General features: G+C 44.2%; 1 protein-coding gene across 8 annotated transcripts in view; it reads left to right on the forward strand.

Moving 5' to 3' along the window:
* The window catches only part of LOC121277141 (ankyrin repeat and death domain-containing protein 1A-like), a 114,664-nt gene that overhangs the window by 23,843 nt on the left and 66,714 nt on the right, over positions 1–24,107 (forward strand). For all 8 annotated transcript variants that reach the window (XM_041186207.1, XM_041186208.1, XM_041186211.1 and 5 more), the window contains exons 8-11: positions 17,103–17,201; positions 18,408–18,506; positions 18,614–18,712; positions 21,215–21,313. In XM_041186207.1, the coding sequence (XP_041042141.1) occupies positions 17,103–17,201; positions 18,408–18,506; positions 18,614–18,712; positions 21,215–21,313 (396 nt within the window). The remainder of the gene's footprint in view (positions 1–17,102; positions 17,202–18,407; positions 18,507–18,613; positions 18,713–21,214; positions 21,314–24,107) is intronic.

Consider the following 24,107-nt stretch of genomic DNA (forward strand, 5'->3'; position numbering starts at 1 on the left):
CTTAAAAAAAATACTGTATGATTGATGACAGCTCACCACTGAAATAGATAATCTCATGAAACTACAACCTGCACACCCAAAGTATGGTGTAAATGTAGAAATGATGACATTTATAATCACTCTTTTCATAACCTCAGGACGTCCAGAATGACTTCACAGACAATGAATTGTTTTTTGAAACGTAGGGCTGAATTTTCCGGTGAGCATCAGGATATTTGTGTCTCGCCCACCTGCACAATCCTCCCGGAGGTGGCCAGTTAATAAGGTACCTTTGGATGCTTCTCCAATTAGGGACAGCTAATCAGAGCTCCTGAAGCTGTGGTTGGCCAGCAGCTTCATTAACAGAGGTGAATGCTGCCGATGTAGACGGAGGTCAGTGCCTCAAGATGGAGGATTCTGGATGTGCCTCAAGATGGAGGATCCTGGATGTGCCTCAAGATGGAAGATCCCTCTGAAGATTTCTAAAATTGTTAAACTAAGCGTGGCCACAGATGCCAGGCCGTCATTGTAGAGAGGGAAACACCTCCACAGGTTGACCTGAGGTGGTGGCTGTTAGCCCGATGCTCACCCTAGTTATGGGAGGGGGCGGTATTTAAAGGAGGCATCGATGGATCCCTGGCCTGCCATCAGGAGGCTGCTCTGGAGAGCTGGAGGGCTCCGCACACGTTGGGGGAAGGCCACTCCTATGGCAGGAAGATCCCATCTTCAATGGAAAATGGCGCCTAATTGGGCCCTCCAGTGGTGTAATTGACCGTCCACCTCATTGGACTAGGTTGCTGTCTTTCTTCCTCTCCCACCCCTGGGAAATTCCTTGGTTCCCCTCCATTTTCCCAGATAACTCCACCTCCAACCCTTTTGGAATGGGGTTGGGAAAATTCAGCACATAGTCACTGTTGTGATGTAGACCAACATGTTTGCCGATTTGTGCTTGTGAGGACACCCAAACAACAATGAGCTAAATGGGCAAATAATCTCTTTGTGTCATTTGCTACAGTTTGAATAATGGCCAGACTAAATGTAGAACACTCCTGTTGTACTTCAAATAATGCTATGAGATCTTTTAATTCACCTGAGCAGGCAGACAGGACCTTGGTTTAATATCTCATCTGAAAGACAGCAGCTCTGACAGTGTAGAACTCCCTCAGTACTGCACTGAAGTGCCAGCCTAGATCAAATCCTGGAGTGTAACTTGCTGAATAGAAGAAGAGAGTGCCAATTTCAAGGTAAGTCATGAAACTCCAGTCTACACCGCTAATATACAATTTAGGAGAGTGTGAGAGGAGGACCCTGAGCCAGGCAGTCAGCAGCAGCTAGAGGAGAGTGCAAGAGGAGGCCCCTGGGACAGGCAGTCAGCAGCACCTAGAGCAGAGCACCAGAGGAGGACCTGTTTCTACCTGTCAGAGCCGAAGTGTGACATCAAAGGAAAACAGGTAGCTGATTGGTGGGTATCTCTTCCAAGTCTCTTTTGATGGGCCAAATGGTTTAAATCAGGAGATGTTATTACAGCTGAAGAGTACAGTTAAGAAATTCACTTTTAAAATATTTAACATCCAAATTAATTAATTAAATAGAATAGAGATGACTGGGCAAGTGATGTGTTGTAGCTGTAGCATGTGGGAGCTGGTGGACGCTGGTGCGATCCATGGTGATCACATCTGCAGCAAGTGTTGGCTGCTTGAGGAACCTTGGCTCCGAGTTGATGAGCTGGAGTCTGAGCTGCGGACACTGTGACACATCAGGGAGGGGGAGAGTTACCTGGACACTGTGTTTCAGGAGACAATTACACCCCTTAGATTAATTACATCAAATTTGGACCGTGGTCAGGGACAGGATGGTGCGACTGCGAGTGAGGCAGGTATGGGAATCTGAAATTTAGCTTGGAGGAGCCTCAGATGGTGCCCTTGTCCAATAGGTATGAGGTGCTTGCTGTCAGTGTGGAAGAGGGCACAGACTGCGGGGAGGATGAGCGAACTGATCACAGCACCATGGTACAGAATGCCATTCAAGTGGGGGGAGGAAAGAGATATGTAGTAGTAATAGGGGATAGCATAGTTAGGGGAATAGATACTGTTCCCTGATGCAAAGAGAGAGACCCTTGAAGACTGTGTTTACCTGGTGCCAAGGTTAAGGACATCTCTCCTGGGTTGGAGAGGAACTTGGAGTGGGAGGGGAAGGACTCAGTTGTTATGGTCCATGAAGGCACCAATGACATAGGTAGGACCAGGAAAGAGGTTCTGCTGAGGGACTACGAGCAGCTTGGGGCTAAATTAAAAAGCCGCACCACAAAGGTAATAATCTCTGGATTACTACCTGAACCATGTGCAAATTGACTTAGGGTAAATAAGATTAGAGAGGTAGATGCGTGGCTCAAAGATTGGTGTGGGAAAAATTGATTCCGATTTATGGGGCACTGGCACCAGTACTAGGGAAGGAGAGAGCTGTTCCATTGGGTCGGGCTTCACTTGAACCATGCTGGGACCAGTGTCCTGGCGAATCGTATACCTAGGGTTGTAGTTAGGACTTTAAGCAAATTTGTGAGGGGGAGAGTTCAATTGAAGGGAAGTTTAAAAAATCAAAAAGAAACGAAAGAGCAGAGATGCAGGGTGGTGAAGAGGAGAACAATAATCAAGGTATGACAGAAAGGGGCAGAAAATATAAGCAGAAGAGTGCAGCAGAAATCAGAACCAAGATGAGCAATAATGGTAAAAAGTCAAAGCTTAAGGCTCTTTAACTGAGTGCATGTAGCATTTGTAACAAGATAAATGAGTTGACGACACAAATAGAAATAAATGAATATGACTTGATAGGTATTACAGAGACATGGTTGCAGGGTGACTAGGACTGGAAACTCAATATTCAAGAATATTTGACATTCCGGAAAAATAGGCAAAAAGGAATAGGAGGTGGGGTAGCTTTGTTAATAAAGGAAGGTATCAGTGCGCTGGTGAATAGTGATATAGGTGCAATAGATTGTGATGTGGAATCATTTTGGGTGGAAATAAGGAATAGCAAGGGGAAGAAGTCATGGGTGGGAGCCGTCAATAGGCCCCTAAGAGTTGCCTCACTGCAGGGCAAAGTATAAATCAGGAAATTATGGAGGCGTATAAGAAGGGCACTACAATTGTCATGGGTGATTTTGATCTGCATATTGACTGGACAAATTAGATTGGCAGGGGTAACATGGAAGGCGAATTTGTAGAGTGCATCAGGGATTGTTTCTTAGAGCAATATGTTGCAGAACCTACCCAGGAACAGGCTATTTTAGATCTAGTAATGTGTAATGAGATAGGATTAACATGAAATCTCATAGTTAAGGATCCTCTAGGGGGTAGTGATCACAACGTGGTAGAATTTCAAGTTCAGTTTGAGGGCCAGCAACTCAGGTCTCACACCAATGTCCTCAACCTAAATAAGGGCAATTACAGAGGTATGAAGAAAGAGCTATCTAAAGCGGGCTGGGAAAATAGACTAAGGAGAAGGTCAGTGGATGAGCAGTGGCAGACATTTAAGTGGACATTTCATAACTCTCAGCAAAAATTTATCCCAGTCAAAAAGAAGGACTCGATGAGAAGGAGTTAACAAAAGTGGTCAAGGAGAGAATCCAATCAAAAACTAAGCCATACAAAGCGGTGAAAACTAATGGTAGGCCAATGGATTGAAAATTTTTTAGGCACCAGCAGCAGGTGACTAAAAAGCTAATAAAGAGGGAGAAAATTGATTATGAAAGTAATTGGCAAGAAATATAAAAACAAACAGCAAGAGCTTTTACGGGTATATAAAAAGAAAGAGAGTGGCTAAAGTGAGCGTGGGATCCTTGTATGATGCAACTGGAGAACTGATAACAGGGACGAGGGAATTGGCAAATAATTTAAACCAATATTTTGCATCGGTCTTCATGGTGGAGGACACTATAAACATTTCAAAGATATCAGGTAAGCAAGGAGCTAATGGAAGGAAAGATCTTGTAACAGTCTCTATCACGAAGGACAAAGTATTTGACAATCTAATGGGAATAAAGGCAGACAGATCACCAGGACCTGATGGCCTGCATCCAAGGGTTTTAAAGGAAGTGGCTGCAGAGATAGTGGAGACATTGGTCAAAATATTCCAGAACTCACTGGATTCTGGGAGAGTCCCAGTGGATTGGAAAACTGCTAATGTGATGCCCCTGTCCAAGAAATGAGGGAGACAAAAAGCAGGAAACTATAGACCAGTCAGCCTAACATCTGTCATTGGGAAAATGCTAGAGTACATTATTAAGGAAGAAATAGCAGGATATTTAGAAAAGTTTAACACAATCAAACAGAGTCAACATGGTTTTGTGAAAGGGAAATCTGCTAGGGTTCTTTGAGGATATAACAAGCAGAGTTGATAAAGGGGAACCAGTGTATTTGGATTTCCAGAAGGCATTCATTAAGGTGCCACATAAAAGGTTATTGCACAAGATAGGAGCTTACGGTATTGGGGCTTATGTATTAGCATGGATTGAGGATTGGTTAACACACAGAAGACAGAGAGTCGGGATTAATGGGTCTTTTTCAGGTTGGAAAGACATAATCAGTGGAGCGCCACAAGGATCAGTCCTAGGGCCTCAATTATTTACTATCTATATTAATGACTTGGAGGAGGGGGCAGTGTGTATTGTATCAAAATTTGTTGACGATACAAAAATAGGTGGGAAGGCATGTTGTGATGAGGACATAAGGAATCTGCAAGGGGATATAGATAGGTTGAGTGAGTGGGCAAAAACTTGGCAGATGGAGTTTAATGTAGGAAAGTGTGAGGTCATGCACTTTGGTAGGAAGAATCAAAAGGCAGACTATTATTCAAATGGAGAGAGTCTCCAAAAAGTGCAGCACCGAGGGACCTGGGTGTTTTTGTGCTTGAAACACGAAAAGTTAGCATGCAGGTGCAGCAAGTAATTAAGGCAAAAGGAATTTTGGCCTGTATTGCTAGGGGGTTGGAGTTTAAAAATAGTGAAGTCTTGTTATAACTGTACAGGGTGTCGGTGAGGCCGCACTTGGAGTACTGTGTACAGTTTTGGTCCCCGTATTTAAGAAAGGATATACTAGGATTGGAGGCAGTTCAAAAGAGATTCACTTGACTGACTCCTAGGATGAAGGGGTTGACTTATCAAGAACGGCTAAACAGGTTAGGCTTTTATTCATAGAATTTAGAAGAATAAGGGGTGATCTTATTGAAACATACAAGACTCTGAGGGGGCTTGACAGGGTCGATGTTAAGAAGATGTTTCCACTCGTGGGGGAATATCGAACTAGGGGACATAGTTACAGATTAAGGGGACAGTCATTTAAAATTGAGATGCAAAGGAATTTTTTCTCTCAGATTGTAGTTAATGCCTGGAATTTTCTAGCCCAGAGAGTTGTGGAAGCTAGATCACTGAAAGTATTTAAAGAGGAGGTAGATAGATTTTTGAAGTATCGGGGAGTTGAGGGTTATGAGGAGCTGGCACGAAAGAGGAGTTGAGAGCTGGGGAAGATCAGCCATGATCTTATTGAATGGCGGGGCAGGCTTGAGGGGCCGAATAGCTTGCTCCTGCTCCTATTTCTTATGTTCTTATGTTAACTCAGGAAACTTTCGTCTGTGTTGCTAATACATGGGCTTCTTATTCTAGTTAGGAAAGCGATGTCAGGCTAGGGTAATTTACTGAGTGGAATAGTCCCTCTGGGTCTCCAGTCTTTCTGATCTAGACTCAGAAACTAAATAGAAGCTCATCAAATTTTAAGATGATATTGAACGTGGGCTGGAGCAGTAGAAATAAGAACAGACAATACTGTAAATACTTAGCAGACCAGGCAGCATATCTGGTGAAGATAACAAAGTTAATGTTTCAGATCACTGACCTTTCATCAGGAGTGGGCAGTAGAGGCTGAGGAAACACCAAGAAATTATAAGAATTTCCAAGTGGGCAGATAGAATTCAAAACAGATAAGCGCATTTAAGGAAAGGAATCCTTCGTCAATGTTATTAAAATAGCTTGGTTGAGACCAAGGGACCTGAGAATAGTAGCAGACTTTACACTAACTGTGCCAAGCCCATTGTAAGCAGCAATTATTAAAGTAAACAGAATGTGCATGTGCATATCAGATCAGAGTCAGTTTAAATGAGGGCATCTTGCTGAGCTCTATAAGGCTCCCATTGGGCATTACCTTGAATATTACATTCAGTTCTGCTCACTGAAATACATGGGAAACCTTTAAACCCTGGAAAGATGCAGAGAATGGAGAAGTTGATCCTTCCAGTCAGAGGACTTGAGTGAGCTATGAGTGTGAGATGGAAGTATAGAAGATACAAGTTGTGAATCAAAAAGGTTAATCTGTCTGTTTATCGCATATGTAACTGCCCATTTGCGTGCATGTATATGTATTTGTGATTCAGATTTTGCTCTTGAATATATGTGAAAAATTAAGGTTGTTAACTTATTCAAATGAGCCTGTGGGAACTTATGAAATTTACATTTTTCTGCCAGTGGCATTTGAGAAAAATAGACTCTGTAAAAACCACAGATCTCTGATTATCATGGGAGCCTTGTCCACGAATGTCTGACATGAACTTTGGCTTCAGTTCCTGTCGCCACATCCTTTCCTCAGTGTCCTCATTTTTTCTGATGATCTTGAGTCTAGGCACCTTGGTGAAATGCTATTTTTCCCACTTGTGAGCTTGAGGGCAGTGAATTTCAATGAACTATTTCTCCGTGGGGAAGACAGGGCACCACCACAGCTGAACTTTCTCCCTTTCCCACCTACTTGACTAGTTGGTGGGGCGGTTAGGAGCAGGAGCTTTGGCCTTTTTTCCCCCTTCTCTAAGGGTCAGTTGTGGCACCCAAAATATGGCCCCAGATGAGATCAGTTACCTCAGCATAGACTGTAATATGTATCCAAACGATTGGGTGACCAGATGTCCCGGTTTTCATTAAATGCTCTGGTGTCCCAACAAATTCCTCAAAATTGCTGAAAAGCCCAGCTTTACTGCTTCTCCCTTACATGAAGCAGATTTCCGTCAGCAGTTCATCGGTGTCTCTTCACTTTCTCTCCCTTCACCTCGGTAAACCTGAGAAAACCCCTCGCGCTGCTGCCCCGGGAATTTGAATGCTGCCCACTCGCCAACCGTTAAGTGGCTCCCGCACGCGCTGAAATCTTTCAGACCTCTCTGTGTATCTGATCTCTCCCTCTCTTGGGGGATAAAGGGGGTATTTCCTGCCCATCCCTAATTGCCCTGAGATGCTGAATCTTCCTCCTCAGACTGGGCTTTTTTTTTGAGGAGGGCAGTCCGGCGCTTCTCCCCCCGGGGCAATGATTTGAGATTCCGGGTACGGCCGTTTCCAATCCACGCTCGCATCGCCTTCACCTGGAAATGCAGCAACATTGTATGAGGGGAAACGCACTGAGTTCAAACTCTAAAGAAAAGTACAGCACAGGAACAGGCCCTTCGGCACTCCAAGCCTGCGCCGATCATATTGCCCGTCAAACTAAAACATTTTGCACTACCGGGGTCCGTATCCCTCTATTCCCATCCTATTCATGTATTTGTCAAGCTGCCTCTTAAACACCACTAGCGTACCTGCTTCCACCACCTCCTCTGGCAGCGAATTCCAGACACTCACTACCCTCTGCGTAAAAAACTTGCCCCGCACATCTCCTCTAAAGTTTTCTCCTCTCAATTTAAATTTATGTCCCCTAGTAATTGACTCTTCCCCCCTGGGAAAAAGCTTCTGACTATCTACTCTGTCCATGCCACTTATAATTTTGTAAACTTCTATCAAGTCGCCCCTCAATCTCCGTCGCTCTAGTGAGAACAATCCTAGTTTCTCCAACCTCTCCTCATAATTAATAACCTGCAGACCAGGCAGCATCCTGGTAAACCTCCTCTGCACCCTCTCCAATGCCTCCATATCCTTCTGGTAATGTGGCAACTAGAATTACACGCAATATTCCAAGTGTGGCCTAACCAAGGTTCTATACAGCTGCAGCATGATTTCCCAGCTTTTATACTCAATACCTCTGCTGATAAAGGCAAGCATGCCATATGCCTTCCTGACTACCTTAGCCACCTGCGTTGCCACTTTCAGTGACGTGTGGACCTATACACCCAGATCCCTTTGCCCGTTGATGCACTTAAGGGTTCTGCTATTTACTGTATAATTCCTGCCTGTATTAGACCTTCCAAAATGCATTACCTGGCATTTGTCTGGATTAAACTCCATCTGCCATTTCTCTGCCCAAGTCTCCAACCGATCTATATCCCGTTGTATCCTTTGACAACCCTCTTCACTATCTGAAACTCGTCCAACCTTAGTGTCATCTGCAAACTTACTAATTAGCCCAGTTACATTTTCCTCCAAATCATTTATGTATACTACAAACAGCAAAGGTCCCAGCACTGATCCCTGTGGAACACCACTAGTCACAGCTCTCCATTCAGAAAAGCACCCTTCCAATGCTACCCTCTGTCTTCTATGACCAAGCCAATTCTGTATCCATCTTGCCAGTTCACCTCTGATCCCGTGCGACTTTACCAGTCTGCCATGAGGGACCTTGTCAAAGGCCTTACTGAAATCCATGTATATAACATCGACTGCCCTTCCATCGTCAATCATCTTTGTCACTTCCTCAAAAAACTCGATCAAGTTAGTGAGACACGACCTCCCCTTCACAAAACCATGCTGCCTCTCACTAATATGCCAATTTGCTTCCAAATGGTAGTAAATCCTATCATGAAGAATCTTCTCCAATAATTTCCCTACCACTGACGTAAGGCTCAGCAGCCTGTAATTTCCTGGATTATCCCTGCTACCCTTCTTAAACAATGGAACAACATTGGCCTTTCTCCAGTCCTCTGGGACCTCACCCGTAGCCAGTGAGGATACAAAGATTTCTGTCAAGATCATAAGACATAGGAGCAGAAATTCGGCCATTCGGCCCATCGAGTCTGCTCCGCCATTCAATCATGGCTGATAAATTTCTCAACCCCATTCTCCTGCCTTCTCCCCGTAACCTTTGATCCCCTTACCAATCAAGAACCTATCTATCTCGGTCTAAAAAACACTCAATGACCTGGCCTTCACAGTCTTCTGTGGCAATGAATTCCATAGATTCACTAGTTTCTGGCTAAAGAAGTTTCTCCTTATCTCTGTTCTAAAAGGTCTTCCCTTTACTCTGAGGCTGTGCCCTCGGGCGCTAGTCTCTCCTACTAATGGAAACATCTTCCCCATGTCCACTCTCTCCAGGCCTTTCAGTATTCTTTATGTTTCAAGCAAATGCCCCCTCATCCTTCTAAACTCCATCGAGTATAGACCCAGAGTCCAAAAATGTTCCTCATATGTTAAGCCTTTCATTCCTGGGATCGTACTCATGAACCTCCTCTGGACCCTCTCCAAGGCCAGCACATCCTTCCTGAGATACAGGGCCCAAAATTGCTCACAATATTCTAAATGTGGTCTGACCAGAACCTTATAAAGCCTCAGCAGCACATCTCTGCTTTTATATTCTAGTCCTCTCAAAATAAATGCCAACATTGCATTTGCCTTCCTAACTACCGACTCAACCTGCAATTTAACCTTAAGAGAATCCTGGACTAGGATTCCCAAGTCCCTTTGCATTCCAGATTTCTGAATTCTCTCCCCATTTAGAAAATAGTCTATTCTTCCTACCATATTGCATTACCTCACACTTCCCACATTGTATTCCATCTGCCACTTCTTTGCCCATTCTCCTAACCTGTCCAAATCCTTTTGCAGCCTCCCCGCCTTCTCAATACTACCTGTCCCTCCACCTATCTTTGTATCATCTGCAAACTTAGCCAGGATGCCCTCAGTTCCTTCATCTAGATCATTAATGTATAAAGTGAAAAGTTGTGGTCCGACCACTGACCCCTGCGGAACTCCACTAGTCACCGGCTGCCATCCTGAGAAGGACCCCCTTATCCCCACTCTCTGCCTCCTGCCAGACAGCCAATTTTCTATCCATGCTAGTATCTTGCCTCTAACGCCATGGGCTCTTATCTTACTGAGCAGCCTCCTGTGCGGCACCTTGTCAAAGGCCTTCTGGAATTCCAAGTAGATAACATTCATTGGCTCTCCTTTGTCTAACTTACTCATTACCTCCTCAAAGAATTCTAACGGATTTGTCAGGCATGACCTCCCCTTGATGAAACCATGCTGACTTTGCCCTATTTTGCCATGCACTTCCAAGTATTCTGAAATCTCATCCTTAATAATGGACTCTAAAATCTTACCAACGATTGAGGTCAGGCAAATCGGCCTGTAATTTCCTGTCTTTTGCCTCACTCCCTTCTTAAACAGGGGTTTACATTAGCGATTTTCCAGTCCTCTGGGACCCTCCCTGACTCGAGTGATTCCTGAAAGATCACCACTAATGCCTCCACTATCTCTTCAGCTATCTCCTTCAGAACTCTGGGGTGTAATCCATCTAGTCCACGTGATTTATCCACCTTCAGACCTTTCAGTTTTCCTAGCACCTTCTCCTTGGTAATGACCACCATACTCACCTCTGCCCCCCGACTCTCTTGAACTTTGGAGATGTTACTTGTGTCTTCCATTGTGAAGACTGAGGCAAAGTACCTATTCAGTTCCTCTGCCATTTCTTTGTTCCCCACTACTACTTCTCCAGTGTCATTTTCCAGCGGCCCAATGTCCACTTTTACCTCTCTCTTACCCTTTATATATCTAAAAAATCTCTTGCAATCTTCTTTTATATTACTGGCTAGTTTACCCTCAGATTTAATCTTCTCCCTCCTTATTTCTTTTTTAGTTGTTCTCTGTTGGTCTTTGTAGGCTTCCCAATCCCCTGGTTTCCCACTGCTCTTCGCCACATTGTATGCTTTTTCTTTAGCTTTTATGCTGTCCCTGACTTCCCTTGTCAGCCATGGTTGCCTCGTCCTCCCTTTAGTATGCTTCTTCTTCCTAGGGATGAATTTTTGCTGTGTCTCCCAAATTACTCCCAGAAACTCTTGCCATTGCTGTTCCAATGTCTTTCCTGCTAAGCTCATCTCCCAGTCAATTCTGGCCAGCTCCTCCCTCATGCCTCTGTAGTTGCCTTCATTCAACTGTAATACCATTACATCCAATTCCAGCTTTTACCTCTCAAATTGCAGGGTAAACTCTATCATATTATGGTCACTTCCTCCTAAGGGTTCCTTCACCTTAAGCTCCCTTATCAAATCTGCCTCATTACACATCACTAAATCTAGAATTGCCTGTTCCCTAGTGGGTTCCACCACAAACTGCTCCAAAAAGCCACCTCATAGACATTCCACAAATTCCTTTTCTTGGGATTCACTACCAACCTGATTTTCCCAGTCTACCTGCATATTGAAGTTCCCCATGATCACTGTAACCTTGCCTTTCTTACACACCTTTCCTATCTCCTGGTGTATCTTGTGCCCCCATCCTGACTACTGTTCGGAAGCCTGTACATAACTCGCATTATGGTTTTTTTACCTTTGCGGTTCCTCAACTCTACCCACACAGATTCTACAACGTCTGACCCTACTTCATTTCTTGCTATCGATTTAATTTCATTTCTTACTAACAAAGCAACCCTACCCCCTATGCCAACCTGCCTATCTTTTCGATAGGATGTATATCTTGGATATTTAGCTCCCAGTCCTGATCCCCTTGCAGCCATGTCTCCGTGATGCCCACCACATCTTACCTGCCAATTTCAATCTGTGCCACAAGCTCATTTACCTTATTTCGTATATTGCATGCATTCAGATATAACACCTTCAGTCCAGTATTTCCCATCTCCTTTCTCATTGTCGTCCCTTTATCTGATGTGCTTGAAGTTAGATTCCTAGCCCTTTCCAAACACTCTGTCCTATTTTGTGTTCTGGGGACTTTAATAGCCTCTCCTGGGCTCTCCTTTCTTTTCTGTTTTTTCATAATTTTCCATGAAGTTGAATCCACCCCCCCAGATGCTAACCTGCTGCTTTGTTTCCCATTAGTCATACTTCTTGGAGTTTTACCCTTCCCTTCCCCCCCACTTTCTAGTCCTGTTGACCACCCTGTTTACCCTTTTCGCTAGAACATTGGTCCCAGATCAGTTCAGGTAGAGACCGCCCCAAAGGTACAGAACCCTCTTGTTCCAATAGTGATGCCAGTGCCCCACAAAATGAAACCCCTCTTTCCCACACCACTCCTTTAGCCACATGTTTACTTCCCTTATTCTTGCGTCCCTATGACAATTTGCACGTGGCTTGGGTAGTAATCCGAAGATTATAACCCTTGAGGACTTGTTCTTTAATTTAGTTCCTAGTTCCTGATAATCCCCAAACAGGTCCTCTTTCCTAGTCTTATCTATGTTATTTGTCCCGACGTGGACCACAACATCTGGATCCTCCGCCTCTCTCTCCAATATCCTTTCAAGGCCCCAGCAATCTCCTTTCTTGCCTCCCTCAGCACTCTGGGGTAGATCCCATCTGGCCCTCGGGACTTATCCACCTTAATATTCTTCAAGACGCCTAACACCTCCTCAACATGATCCAGGCTATCTACACACTCTCCCCTAGATAAATTGACCGCTAAGTCCTTCTCTTTGGTGAATACTGATGAGAGGCACTCATTTAGTATCTCTCCCATTTCTTCTGGCTCCACACACACATTCCCACCTCTGTCCCTGAGTGGGCCTACCCTTTCCCTGGCTACCCTCTTGCTTTTTCCATATGTATAAAAGGCCTTGGGATTTTCCTAAATCCTGGTTGCCAAAGATTTTTCATGACCCCTTTTAGTCTTCCTGACTCCTTGCTTAAGCTTCTTCCTACTTTCTTTATATTCTCCATGGGCTTCATCTGTTCCCAGCCTTCTAGCCCTTATGAATGCTTCCCTTTTCTTTTTGACTAATCTCACAATATCTTTCGTTATCCAAGGTTCCTGAAACTTGCCATGCTTATCCTTCATCCTAGCAGGAACATACCAGTCCTGAATTCTTATCAGCTGACGTTTGAAAGCCCCCCACACATCAGTTGTTGATTTGCCCTCAAACATCCGCCTCCAGTCTAGATTCCTCAGTTCATGCCTAATATTGTTATAATTAGCCTTCCCCCAATTAAGCACCTTAACCTGAGGACTTCTGTTATCCTTATCCACCAGTACCTTGAAACTTACTGAATTATGGTCACTTTTCCCGAAATGGTCCCCTCCTGAAACTTCGACCATCTGGCCGGGTTCATTCATACCAGGTCCAGTATTGCCCCTTCCCTAGTTGGACTATTACATATTGTCTCAGGAAGCCGTCCTGGATGCACCTTACAAACTCTGCAGCATCCAAGCCCCTAGCACTAAGTGATTCCCAGTCAATATAGGGAAAGTTAAAATGACCCACCACAACAACCATATTGCTTTTACGTCTTTCCAAAATCTGCCTACATAACTGTTCCTCAATCTCCTGTCGGCAATTGTGAGGCCTATAGTAAACCCCCAACAATGTGAATGCACCCTTCCTATTCCGGAGCTCTACCCATAGGGGCAGAATTTTTGGCAGAGCGGGCGGGCGCGTGCCTGACCCACTTGAACGTGAAATAGCACGTGATGATATTGGGTGAGTGTCCTGATGTCATCGCGCACTTGTGCAATGTTTTGGTTGGCGAGGGGAGTCGGAGCTGCACCCGCCATCAATTACGAGGCCAGTTAAGGCCTTTAAAAAGGCAATTAAGCTGAATTTTACATTGCCCCTGCGATTTTGCGCTCGTCGCATGGGCAAAATGGGCAAGCAGGCAGCTGACAATTTGTTAAATCTCATCCAAGGGTGGGATAAAAAGGGTCAGCAGCATTGCCAGTGTGAGGAGTGAGGAGTTTTGGAGATAGTTTGCTGCTGGTTGCTTATTTGTACTTGGCAGCTTCATCTCTGTTCAGGGCTTCATTGTTAGCATTTCCAGGCTTCATTTCAGGACTTATTGGTGCCTCCAAGGCCCATGGAGAATTCAGACTGTATGGACCCTTCCAGGTATCAGACAGCCTTCTGTTACCCAGGTAATGAGGATTGTGGCCTCCACTGGTGGCTCCTCCTCTGAGGAGGAGAGAGGCAGGAGGGAGAGGAGGCAAGGTGTCCCAGTGCAACTTCCAGGGGAGTGATCTGTGGAGGAGAGGCGCAGGCACAAGAGGCACAGGGCCAGCAGGAAGTCCAAGGCAGAAAGGGCCAAAGAAGACGCCACTATCCTCTTGCCAGGGTTTAGAGGCGGCGATGCAGTTACCTCAATATGTCTGAGGTGCAATGCAAAAGGAGGCTCCACCTCTCAAGGGAGACAGTGACCTCCATTTGTCAGATCATTAGAGCCTGAGATCAGCTCCAACTGTGTGGGTGGACATCCCATGCTAATGGCTCCGAAGGTCTTAGTGCCTCTCAACTCCTATGCCTCCAGCTCTTCCCAGGGGTCAGTGGGGGATCTGTGTGGAGTCTCCCAATCAGCTGTCCATAGCCTCATCAAGCTGGTGACAGAAGTTCAGTTCAGACAGATATCAAGCTTTATTTTTTACTGTACGAGCAAGGCCAGCCAGGCTGAGCGAGCCAGAGGTTTTTCAGCGATTGCTGTGTTCCCCCGCGTCCAGGGTGCAATCAACTGCACACATGTGGCTATCAAGGCACCAGTGGGTGAGCCGTGTGCCTTCGTCAACAGGAAGAGCTTCCACTCCATGAACGTGCAGATAGTGTGTGACACAGGATGCAGGTTCTGCAAGTCTGTGCAAGGTACCCTGGCAGCTCCCATGATGCTTACATCCTCAGACACTCTCAGGTGCTGAAGCTCTTCAGTGCTCCAGCCCGACTGGATGGATGGCTGCTGGGTGACAAGGGCTATTCCCTGAAAAGGTGGCTCATGACGCCTCTCCACCATCCAAGAACAGAGGCGGAGCAATGTTATAAAAGGAGTCATGCCTCCAAAAGGGCGTTAATAGAGAGGACCACAGGTCTCCTCAAGATGCACTTCTGATGCCTGGACTGTTCAGGGGAGCACTATAGTACCCCCCTGAGCGGATGTCACTGATGGTGGTTGCATACTGTGCTCTCCACAATCTGGCACTGGCAAGGGGGGACCCACTGGAGGAAGAGGATCTTGTTGCAGCTGCAGAGGCTATAGATGATGAAGCCAGTGGCAAGTCAGAAGAGGAGCATGGTGAGGAGAACACTGAGGGCATGGAGGCAGACCTCGGAAACCTCCAGGGAGGCAGGGACGCCTTGATCCAACGCTCCTTCAACTAGGCTGCCAAAGATATGCTTCCACCTCATTTTTATAATGTATATGTTCAGATGACTGTTTGTGATGCTTGGACATTTTTGTTCTGATTTTAAAATCTTTATTTAATACTTTTGAAGTCTTCAACACCCTGAGGCAGCTCTCTGCCTTGAGGGAGCTTTCATTCCGCACTTGCCCACGCCTGCACTTACATCAGCACCTGCTCTCCTCCCGCCCACACCCCAGCAGTGCTGAGCTTTTCCGTTAATTGTCCAGCCAGCGTGAAATTGCGGTTGGGGGCCGATCGCGGTCAGCGGTCCTTTTCGCAGCCGCTCCCGGATCCGCCGATCTTGCCCACCTGCCGACCGGAAAATTCTGCCCTTGGTGACAACAGAGGATTGACAGTGGTGACTGTGAACGACAAGCTGCACTTGAAGAGGTAGTCATACAGCGTCCATGGGTAAACCACTACTCAGCGCTGAAATTGTATAGAACCCCTCAGGCTGTATGATTCACATTGAATGCACGCAGTAAATATTACGTGTGTCACAATTATAGTGAAGCATCTCATGATCTATGTAGGAAATTTGAATATTCCTGCTCTTTCTGGGGTATTAGGGGGTAGGCCGGAATATGGAGTTGAGGTTAAAATTAGATCAGCCACGATCTTATTGAATGGTGGAGCAGGCCTGAGGGGGCCAAGTGGCCTACTCCTGTTCCTAATTCATATGTTCTGCGATGGCCATTTTGAAATATTTTATAATGTTCTTCTAGATATTTTATGACCAAAGTATATTTTTGCAAAAAAAAAACCTGTCACTGCTGAGGAACCTGGCAGGCAAATTTGGTTGAGTCATGGCACGTTCAACCAAAGAAAGATTGCCTGCTTCTTGCAGCCCTGGGTACAAACAAAATCTCACATTTGGGGAATGTTTGCTAGTTTAAATTCTAGCTTCTGGCTGAAAACTATCTATTGTTAGAAGCCAGTGTGCCAATTAAAACAAACGGGGATTTTAAATGGAGATTGGTCTTACCATTGTGCATTGCACAGTAACGTTAGAGGTTTTTATTCATTCATGGGATGTGGGCGTCACTGGCTAGGCCAGCATTTATTGCTCATCACTAGTTGCCCTTGAGAAGGTGGTGGTGAGCTGCCTTCTTGAACCACTGCAGTCCATGTGGTGTAGGTACACCCACAGTGCTGTTAGGGAGGAAGTACCAGGATTTTGACCCAGTGACTTTGAATAGGGGAATTGTGGAATAGAGAATTCTAGGATCTTGTAACAAACGAAGCCTTGAATCAGTTCTTTTTTTAAGAAAATAAGGCAGAAAGATATCAGATCTCTCATGGACCAAATTCATCGAGTGAGAAAAGTGAGAGATCCAACGTACGGGAGGCTGTAGGACTGACTGAGATTGCATGTGGTGTCATGTTAGTGCGGCAGTGATATAAATGCTTCTATTCTTGTGAGATAGTTTTTGTCGTATCTGCCATTCCCTGTGTAACCTATAGTTTGTACCAGCCATAATTTGCCTCGTAATTCATGTTTAATTTATGTTGATTCTGATTTGTGTTCAATTAAAAATTATAAAAAGCAAAATTGTAATGGTAATTTTTTCATGGGTCCTTTGGCAAATTTGATTATTTTGCTTAATGGTTCCCTCATGGGATTCATAACAAAGGTATTCTTGGGGAAATTACAGGTATATGGAATTAGGTTGCAGATCAGCCATAATCTCATTGTGTGGCAGAACAGGTTCAAGCAGCTAAATGCCCACTTCTATTCCTATGTTCCTAAATTCTCAATGTTTAGATTATCTGTGCAGTGAAGATTTGTTTGGTATGATACATTGGTACATTATCACACAATTTTACACCTTTGCCTTACTGACAGGAGGGTGAGACTGCATTCTATCTGGCTGCTGTAGGAAACCACCAGGAATGTGTGAAACTGCTGATGGAAGCAGGAAGTGACATCAATATTTTACCAAAGGTACCTCAAATCCTTTGTAGCCTTAGAAAAGAACTATTTACCTCCTTTATCTTAGTTGAGTCTTCTTCTATACATTTACCTCTTGGACCAAGACAAATTTGAGGCAAAAGAACAGAGATTCCTTTAGCCCTTGGCCTCAGCTGGGCACCATCTTCACTACAGGCAAGCAGAGATCTTACCTGGGTCTCATTAATATGAATTGGGAGAGCTACCTGTGCCCCTCACACCATCACAGACAGCTCACCCATTTTCAGAAGAAGATTATTGGCTGCTTGTCGCAAATCCTGAGGGCGGGTTGGAATGTGGGCAGAGGAGGAAGAAAAATGAGTTGGGGGTAAGGGATGGTTGGGGAGAAAGGGGAAGAGGAGCAGAGAGAAGGGAGGATGAGGGGAGCGGAATGGAAGGAGAGGGAATAGCTGAAGTAGGGGTAAGAGGACGCCATGAGTGGAGATGTGGGGAGTGGAGCGGGAGTGGAGAGGGGATTGGGTTGGGGAGAGGGGGCAAGGGGAACAGGAGGAGAGGGAGTCAGAGGAGGGGGGTGCAAAGGGAGTGGAAAGGGGGCAAGGAGAGGTGTGAGGGGAAGGGGCGGGGGGTCAACAGGAGATGGAGGAGAGAGGGCGGAAAAGGAGAGCAGGAGAAGGGGAGAAGTGGCAAAGAGAGGGGGGAAGCAGAGTGGCGAGGGGATAAAGAGGTGTGTGGAGCACTTTAAGAATCATGAGCTGAGCAGCCCCAGCTGGTTAGATTTATTTTTAATTTTGTTTGCCAAAATTGATGAAGGTGACAACCATGTTTTTTATTGAAATAATGTTAGCTGCTTTAACACAGTCAACTTCAGCAAATCTTTCTCGAAGGGGGTTAAATTACACCACTGTATTCCTCATTTAAAACCCCACAAGAAAACGTTTAGGTGTTAGCTGTAGAATCAGTGCTACTATGCATTATTGGGTGATCTCTGCAGTGAAATGCTAGTTCCTATATAGTCTAAGTAATATAGGAAATATGAAATATAAGTTTGAAATCAGAGATATGGGGCATGGTTGAAAATTCAAAGAAAATTGTGAAAATTGAGATCTTCTCTGAGATTTCAGTAAAAAATTAGCCACATGGTAGGTTGAGAATTGGAGGGCGTACAGTAGCCTCACTGTAGTGAATCCCAATGCTGGCTCATTTTTAAACAGTATTTGTCAATGTTTAATTTCCTTTCAGACCAATTTGAGTCCCTTGCATATCGCAGCTGCGAGAGGTGATAGTTCCATGGCCTTGGTTCTTATTGACGCTGGAATTGCTTGTAATGATCAAAATAATGTAAGTAAAGAGATGGGGTGGGGACGAATTCACATGTCAACTCAGAATTACAAGTCCCATAATAGTGACACCGTGATATAGACTTTTCTTTCTCCAATCACTTATAGAGAAAGGAATCTCCTCTACATTTAGCCGTTAAAAACGTACAAACTTTAGTCGCCCAGCTCCTTGTGGAATCCAAGTGTGATGTTAACATTTTGGATGAGGTAAGTCTTTTAAAAGCTGATCATTCTGATTGAATTCAGACAAATAAGAGCATGTGTCACAGTTGCTGGGGAATAGATTAGAGAAGGGCTGATTTTCCTCTGATTTGGGGTAATGTTCAACTCCAGGGTGTAAGGCAAAGGAAAATGGGGTCAAGGCTGCTGATGCTGGGCCTTCATCTTCTTTGAGTTTCCCTAGATTTTAAGGGGTAGTTTCCTCAGAGAGGGAAACCCAAATGCATAGAGCAGTTGAAAACATTCTAACCCAACACAAATGAGGCAGGAGGGGTCTAAAATATCTCCTGCTTCATTATCCTCCCACAGGTTTGTGAAGGCAGTCCTAAATCTAAATTGTTTTCAGTTTAGTCTTTCATCAAGTGTTTCTGCTTTCAGATGTTGTAGAGTTGCTGGAATTTTGCCAGCAAATTTAAATATTTGATAAACTATTATTAAAATTGCACCTGATTGACATCAAAATGGAAGAAAGTTTAAGGGATGGGCATTAAAATTCAGGTTATTTGAACTAGCCACAAAATTGTTCTTTTTATGTTATTTAGAAACATAGAAACTAGGAGCAGGAGTAGGCCATTTGGCCCTTCGAGCCTGCTCTGCCAATCATTATGAACTTGGCTGATTATCCAACTCAATAGCCTGCTCCCACTTTCTCCCCATATCCTTTGATCCCCTTTGCCCCAAGAGCTGTATCTAATTCCTTCTTGAAAACATACAACGTTTTGGTCTCAACTACTTTCTGTGGTAACGAATTCCACAGGCTCACCACTCTCTGGGTGAAGAAATTTCTCCTTATCTCAGTCCTAAATGGTCTACCCCATATCCTCAGACTATGACCCCTGGTTCTGGCCTCCCCCACCATCGGGAACATCCTTCCTGCATCTACCCTGTCTAATCCTGTTAGAATTTTATAGGTTTCTATGAGATTCCCCCCTCATTCTTCTGAACTCCAGCAAATATAATCCTAATCGACTCAATCTCTCATATGTCAGTCCCGCCATCCCAGGAATCAGTCAGGTAAACCTTCGCTGCACTCCCTCTATAGCAAGAACATCCTTCCTCAGATAAGGAGACCAAAACTGCACACAATATTCCAGGTGTGGTCTCATCAAGGCCCTGTACAATTGCAGCAAGCCATCCCTGTTCCTGTACTCGAATCCTCTGGCTATGAAGGCCAACATACCATTTGCCTTCTTTACCACCTGCTGCACCTGCATGCTTACCTTCAGTGATTGGTGTACAAGGACACCCAGGTCTTGTTGCGCATTCCCCTCTCTCAATTTATAGCCATTCAGATAATAATCTACCTTCCTGTTTTTGCTACCAAAATGGATAACCTCACATTTATCCACATTATACTGTATCTGCCATGCATTTATCCACTCACTCAGCTTGTCCAAATCACACTGAAGCATCTCTGCACCCTCCTCAGCTCACCCTCCCACCCAGCTTTGTGTCATCTGCAAATTTGAAGATATTACATTGAGTTCCCTCATCTAAATCATTAATATATATTGTGAATAACTGGGGTCCCAGCACCGATCCGTGGTACCCCACTAGTCACTGCCTGCAATTCGGAAAAAGACCCGTTTATTCCTACTCTTTGTTTCCTGTCTGCCAACCAATTTTCTATCCATCTCAATACACTACCCCCAATCCCATGTGCTGTAATTTTACACACCAATCTCTTATGTGGGACTTTGTCGAAAGCCTTCTGAAAGTCCAAATAAACCACATCCACAGGCTCCCCCTCATCAACTCTACTAGATACATCCTGGAAAAATTCCAGTAGATTTGTCAAGCATGATTTCCCGTTCATAAATCCATGCTGATTCTGTCTGATTCTGCCACTGTTTTCCACATGCTCAGCTATTAAATCTTTTATAATGGACTCTAGAATTTTCTCTACCACGAACGTCAGGCTGACTGGTCTATAATTCCCTATTTTCCCTGTACCTCCCTTTTTAAATAGTGGTGTTACATTAACTACCCTCCAATCTGTAGGAACTGTTCCTGAGTCTATAGAATCTCGGACGATGAGCACCAATGCATCCATTATTTGAGCTGTTTTTTTAAAAATCTAATTGGTTACCATCCATGGGCATAAACATTGTTTGCTCCTTCCTCTAAGGGTTGAGTACAAGAATCAAACATCAGTCAAGCGAATAAAATAGTTTCTAAACGATTTCTCATGCTTAACAGAAAGGCCTGCCTCGGGACGTATCAAAATAGGTGACCTCTTCCTCTGGCTCCATAACTGAATGTCTCTCCTTGCTGGTTCATTTTCAGAGTACATTGAGAGAAGTGCCAATACTATTGGCTCTCATCTCCTATTGGGTACTTGATCTCTGAAACGGTCTCAACATTCCAGAATGAACATGTTTTGGATTATCAGCAGAGCAATGGGAAAAGAGTGAATAGCAAACCTAGCACAGTGTCCTAGGGAATATTTTAAAATGCTCTTCGACAAATTAATATTTTGTTGCTCTCCAGAGAAACCAGAATCCATTGCATCTGGCAGCTGAGCTTGGAAGAGCTGACTTGGTGGAACTGCTCCTGAAAGCGGATACTGACCTAAAACAAAAGGACAAGGTTTGTTTTCTGGATACGGTGTGCAGTATTGGATGGTGTGTGGGATTTTGAAATGGTGTTGAGGTACATACATTACGGTTCAGCACAGGTTGTGTTCAGCATTTAATGGGGCAAAGTTAAAATGGACAGTAGTGTGGATCCACTGTTAATTTAAAAGGCAAAGTTGACCTATGGGTAGGTGAAAACTTGCCCCACAGCATCTACTCAATAAGTAAATGTTGGAGCTGCTCTAAATGTTCTGTCAATCCTGGGCCCTGGGGAAATTTTTATTAATCTATCCTCATTAGAAATATTTTGAATAGCTTTTAAAAGTAGTGAATATTGCAGAAGATTCAGCAGGGAAAGATTTAGAATTTTCTTATTTAACATGTACATGGCAATAGCTGCCATGCTAGGAGGTATAAATAGATCCTTAGGGTAGAGTCCTTTTGGTACAGAAGGAGGCCATTTGACCCATCAAACGCATGCTGGCAAGAATACAATGATGCTAAAACATCAGTGGACCATACTTAAATACAATTATGAAATTATGCTGAGGTATTGGAAAGGATTCAAAGAAAGTCAGTAACAATGGTATTGGATCTGATTCAATGAGCTGCGAAGACTTAGAAAGGTTAATGGGTTGTCATTTGAATGAGCAATATGATCCAAATCTTTAAATCATAAAAGCATTTCTTTTCGTCACCAAGTGTTTGATGTGTGGAAATACGCTGTATTTCAGAGTCCACAGACCAAACTACTGAGTCCAGGTAAGTTTCAGTTTGCCTGACATGGAAGGAACACTCTTACCCCTATAAAGATATATATCACTTAGTTATGTCAAGAGACTTCAGCTGCTGCTTGTCAAAGAACTAAAAATTTGAGTACCCCAAGTGTACATGGGTGTATTGCTAGAGTTGAATCTACTAAATCTGCCTAGTTAACCAATTGGTGATAAGTTTCTCATTGCTTTCACAGCCAGGAATGCTCTTCCCATTAGAGAATTGGCTTCCAGCATTATCTAAAACTGCATAGGAGAAATAGAACCCTTCGTGATAGTTCTGCCACTTGTGGTTCCACGCATGAGTAGAGGCTGGCTGATAATTCATCAGTGGTGATGCCATTCAGCCCATCCTGTTTGTGCTGGATCTCTGAAACAGCAGTTGTGCTTAGTCCAACAAATCTACTTTTTGTCCATAACCCTGTTAGCTCCTCGTCCTGGAGAACCTATTCAAATCCCTTTGAAAATTATTAAGAAATCAGCTTCCACCACCTTTTTTAAATTCTTTCACGGGATGTGGGTGTTGCTGGCCAGGTCGGCATTTTTATTGCCTGTTCCTAATTGCCCTAGTGAATGTGGTGGTGAGCTACCTTCTTGAACTGCTGCAGTCTGTGTGGTGTAGGTACACCCACAGTACTGTTTGGAAGGGAGTTCCAGGATTTTGACCCAGCAACAGTGAAGGAACGGCGATATAGTTCCAAGTCAGGATGGTGTGTGACTTGGAGAGGAACTTGCAGGCTGTGGTGTTCCCATGCGTCTACTGCCTTTGTCCTTCTAGATGGTAGTGGTTGCGGGTTTGGAAGGTGCCATTGAAGTAGCCTTGGTGAGTTGCTGCAATACAGCTTATAGACGGTACCCATTGCTGCCACTGTGCATCAGTGTTGGAGGTAGTCAATGGGGTGTCAAACAAGTGGGCTGGCATCATTCCCAGCTAGAGAAAGTCTTCGACCTTTTCTGTCTTCACTCTGTGGGTATACACATACCAACTGAACTAAAATCTGCCTTTCTGTCTCTCCCTGTGGGTCTCTCTCTGATCCCCTGTTGCTGGACAACAGCACAGGTTCTTCTTAGTTTTTGTGTTTATTTAAACTTCCCTAAATTACTAACCCCTTGGTAACTCATCTTTTCACATCAAGAGTCATAAAACCTCATTAAAAATGCATGTATACAAACAGGGCCTGGAGATTTCCCAGCTCTGACTCAAAAAAATCTCTAAAGTGAATCCAAACCCAGGTTTCACCTTTCTTAACATGCAAATACAAAAAGTATAAATTAAACTTAAAGCTATATCTTGTTCCTAACACCCATTAATACAAATATAATTTATTTAAAACTATATCTAGTTCCTAACAATAGTGACATTACGCTAGATGTTCAAGTGAGCCTACAAACAACACAATATCATTCGTGAAAAGAAGTGCTTGGAAATGCCTGCAACAGCCAACCTGATATTGTCCTTTATGATATAATCCAACACATCACTGATGAAGACTTTGAATGGCGTTGGTAACACGTGGACAACTTGCTTTATTCATCATAATTAGTGGGAATCTCTCTCCATCTAACCTTAACATGGATCTTGGAGCTGGATTACAAGTCCCAATACTTTTTTATTCATTCATGGGACATGGGCATCACTGACTAGGCCGTCATTTATTGTCCATCCCTAATTATCCTTGAGAAGGTGGTGATGAACCACCTGTTGAGCCGCTGCAGTGGGAAAGGTACTCCCCCAATGCTGTTAGAAGTTTTAGGAATATGACCAAGCAACGATGAAGGGATGGCAATGAAGTTCCAAGTTAGGTTGATATGACTTGGAAGGGAACGTAAAGGTTCTGGTGTTCCCATGTTCTGCTGTCCTTGTCCTTCTAGGTGATTGAGGTCGCGGGTCTGGAACGTGGTGTCAAATGATTCTTGGTGTGCTAGTGCTGGAGGGAGTGAATTTTTAAGGCGGTGGATGGGGTTCCGGACTTTTGTCCTAGAAGGTGTCAAGTTTCTTGAGTGTTGCTGGAGCTGCACTCATCCAGACAAGTG

This window comes from Carcharodon carcharias, chromosome 4 (genome assembly GCF_017639515.1).
Source record: "Carcharodon carcharias isolate sCarCar2 chromosome 4, sCarCar2.pri, whole genome shotgun sequence".
In the NCBI taxonomy this organism is placed as follows: domain Eukaryota; kingdom Metazoa; phylum Chordata; class Chondrichthyes; order Lamniformes; family Lamnidae; genus Carcharodon; species Carcharodon carcharias.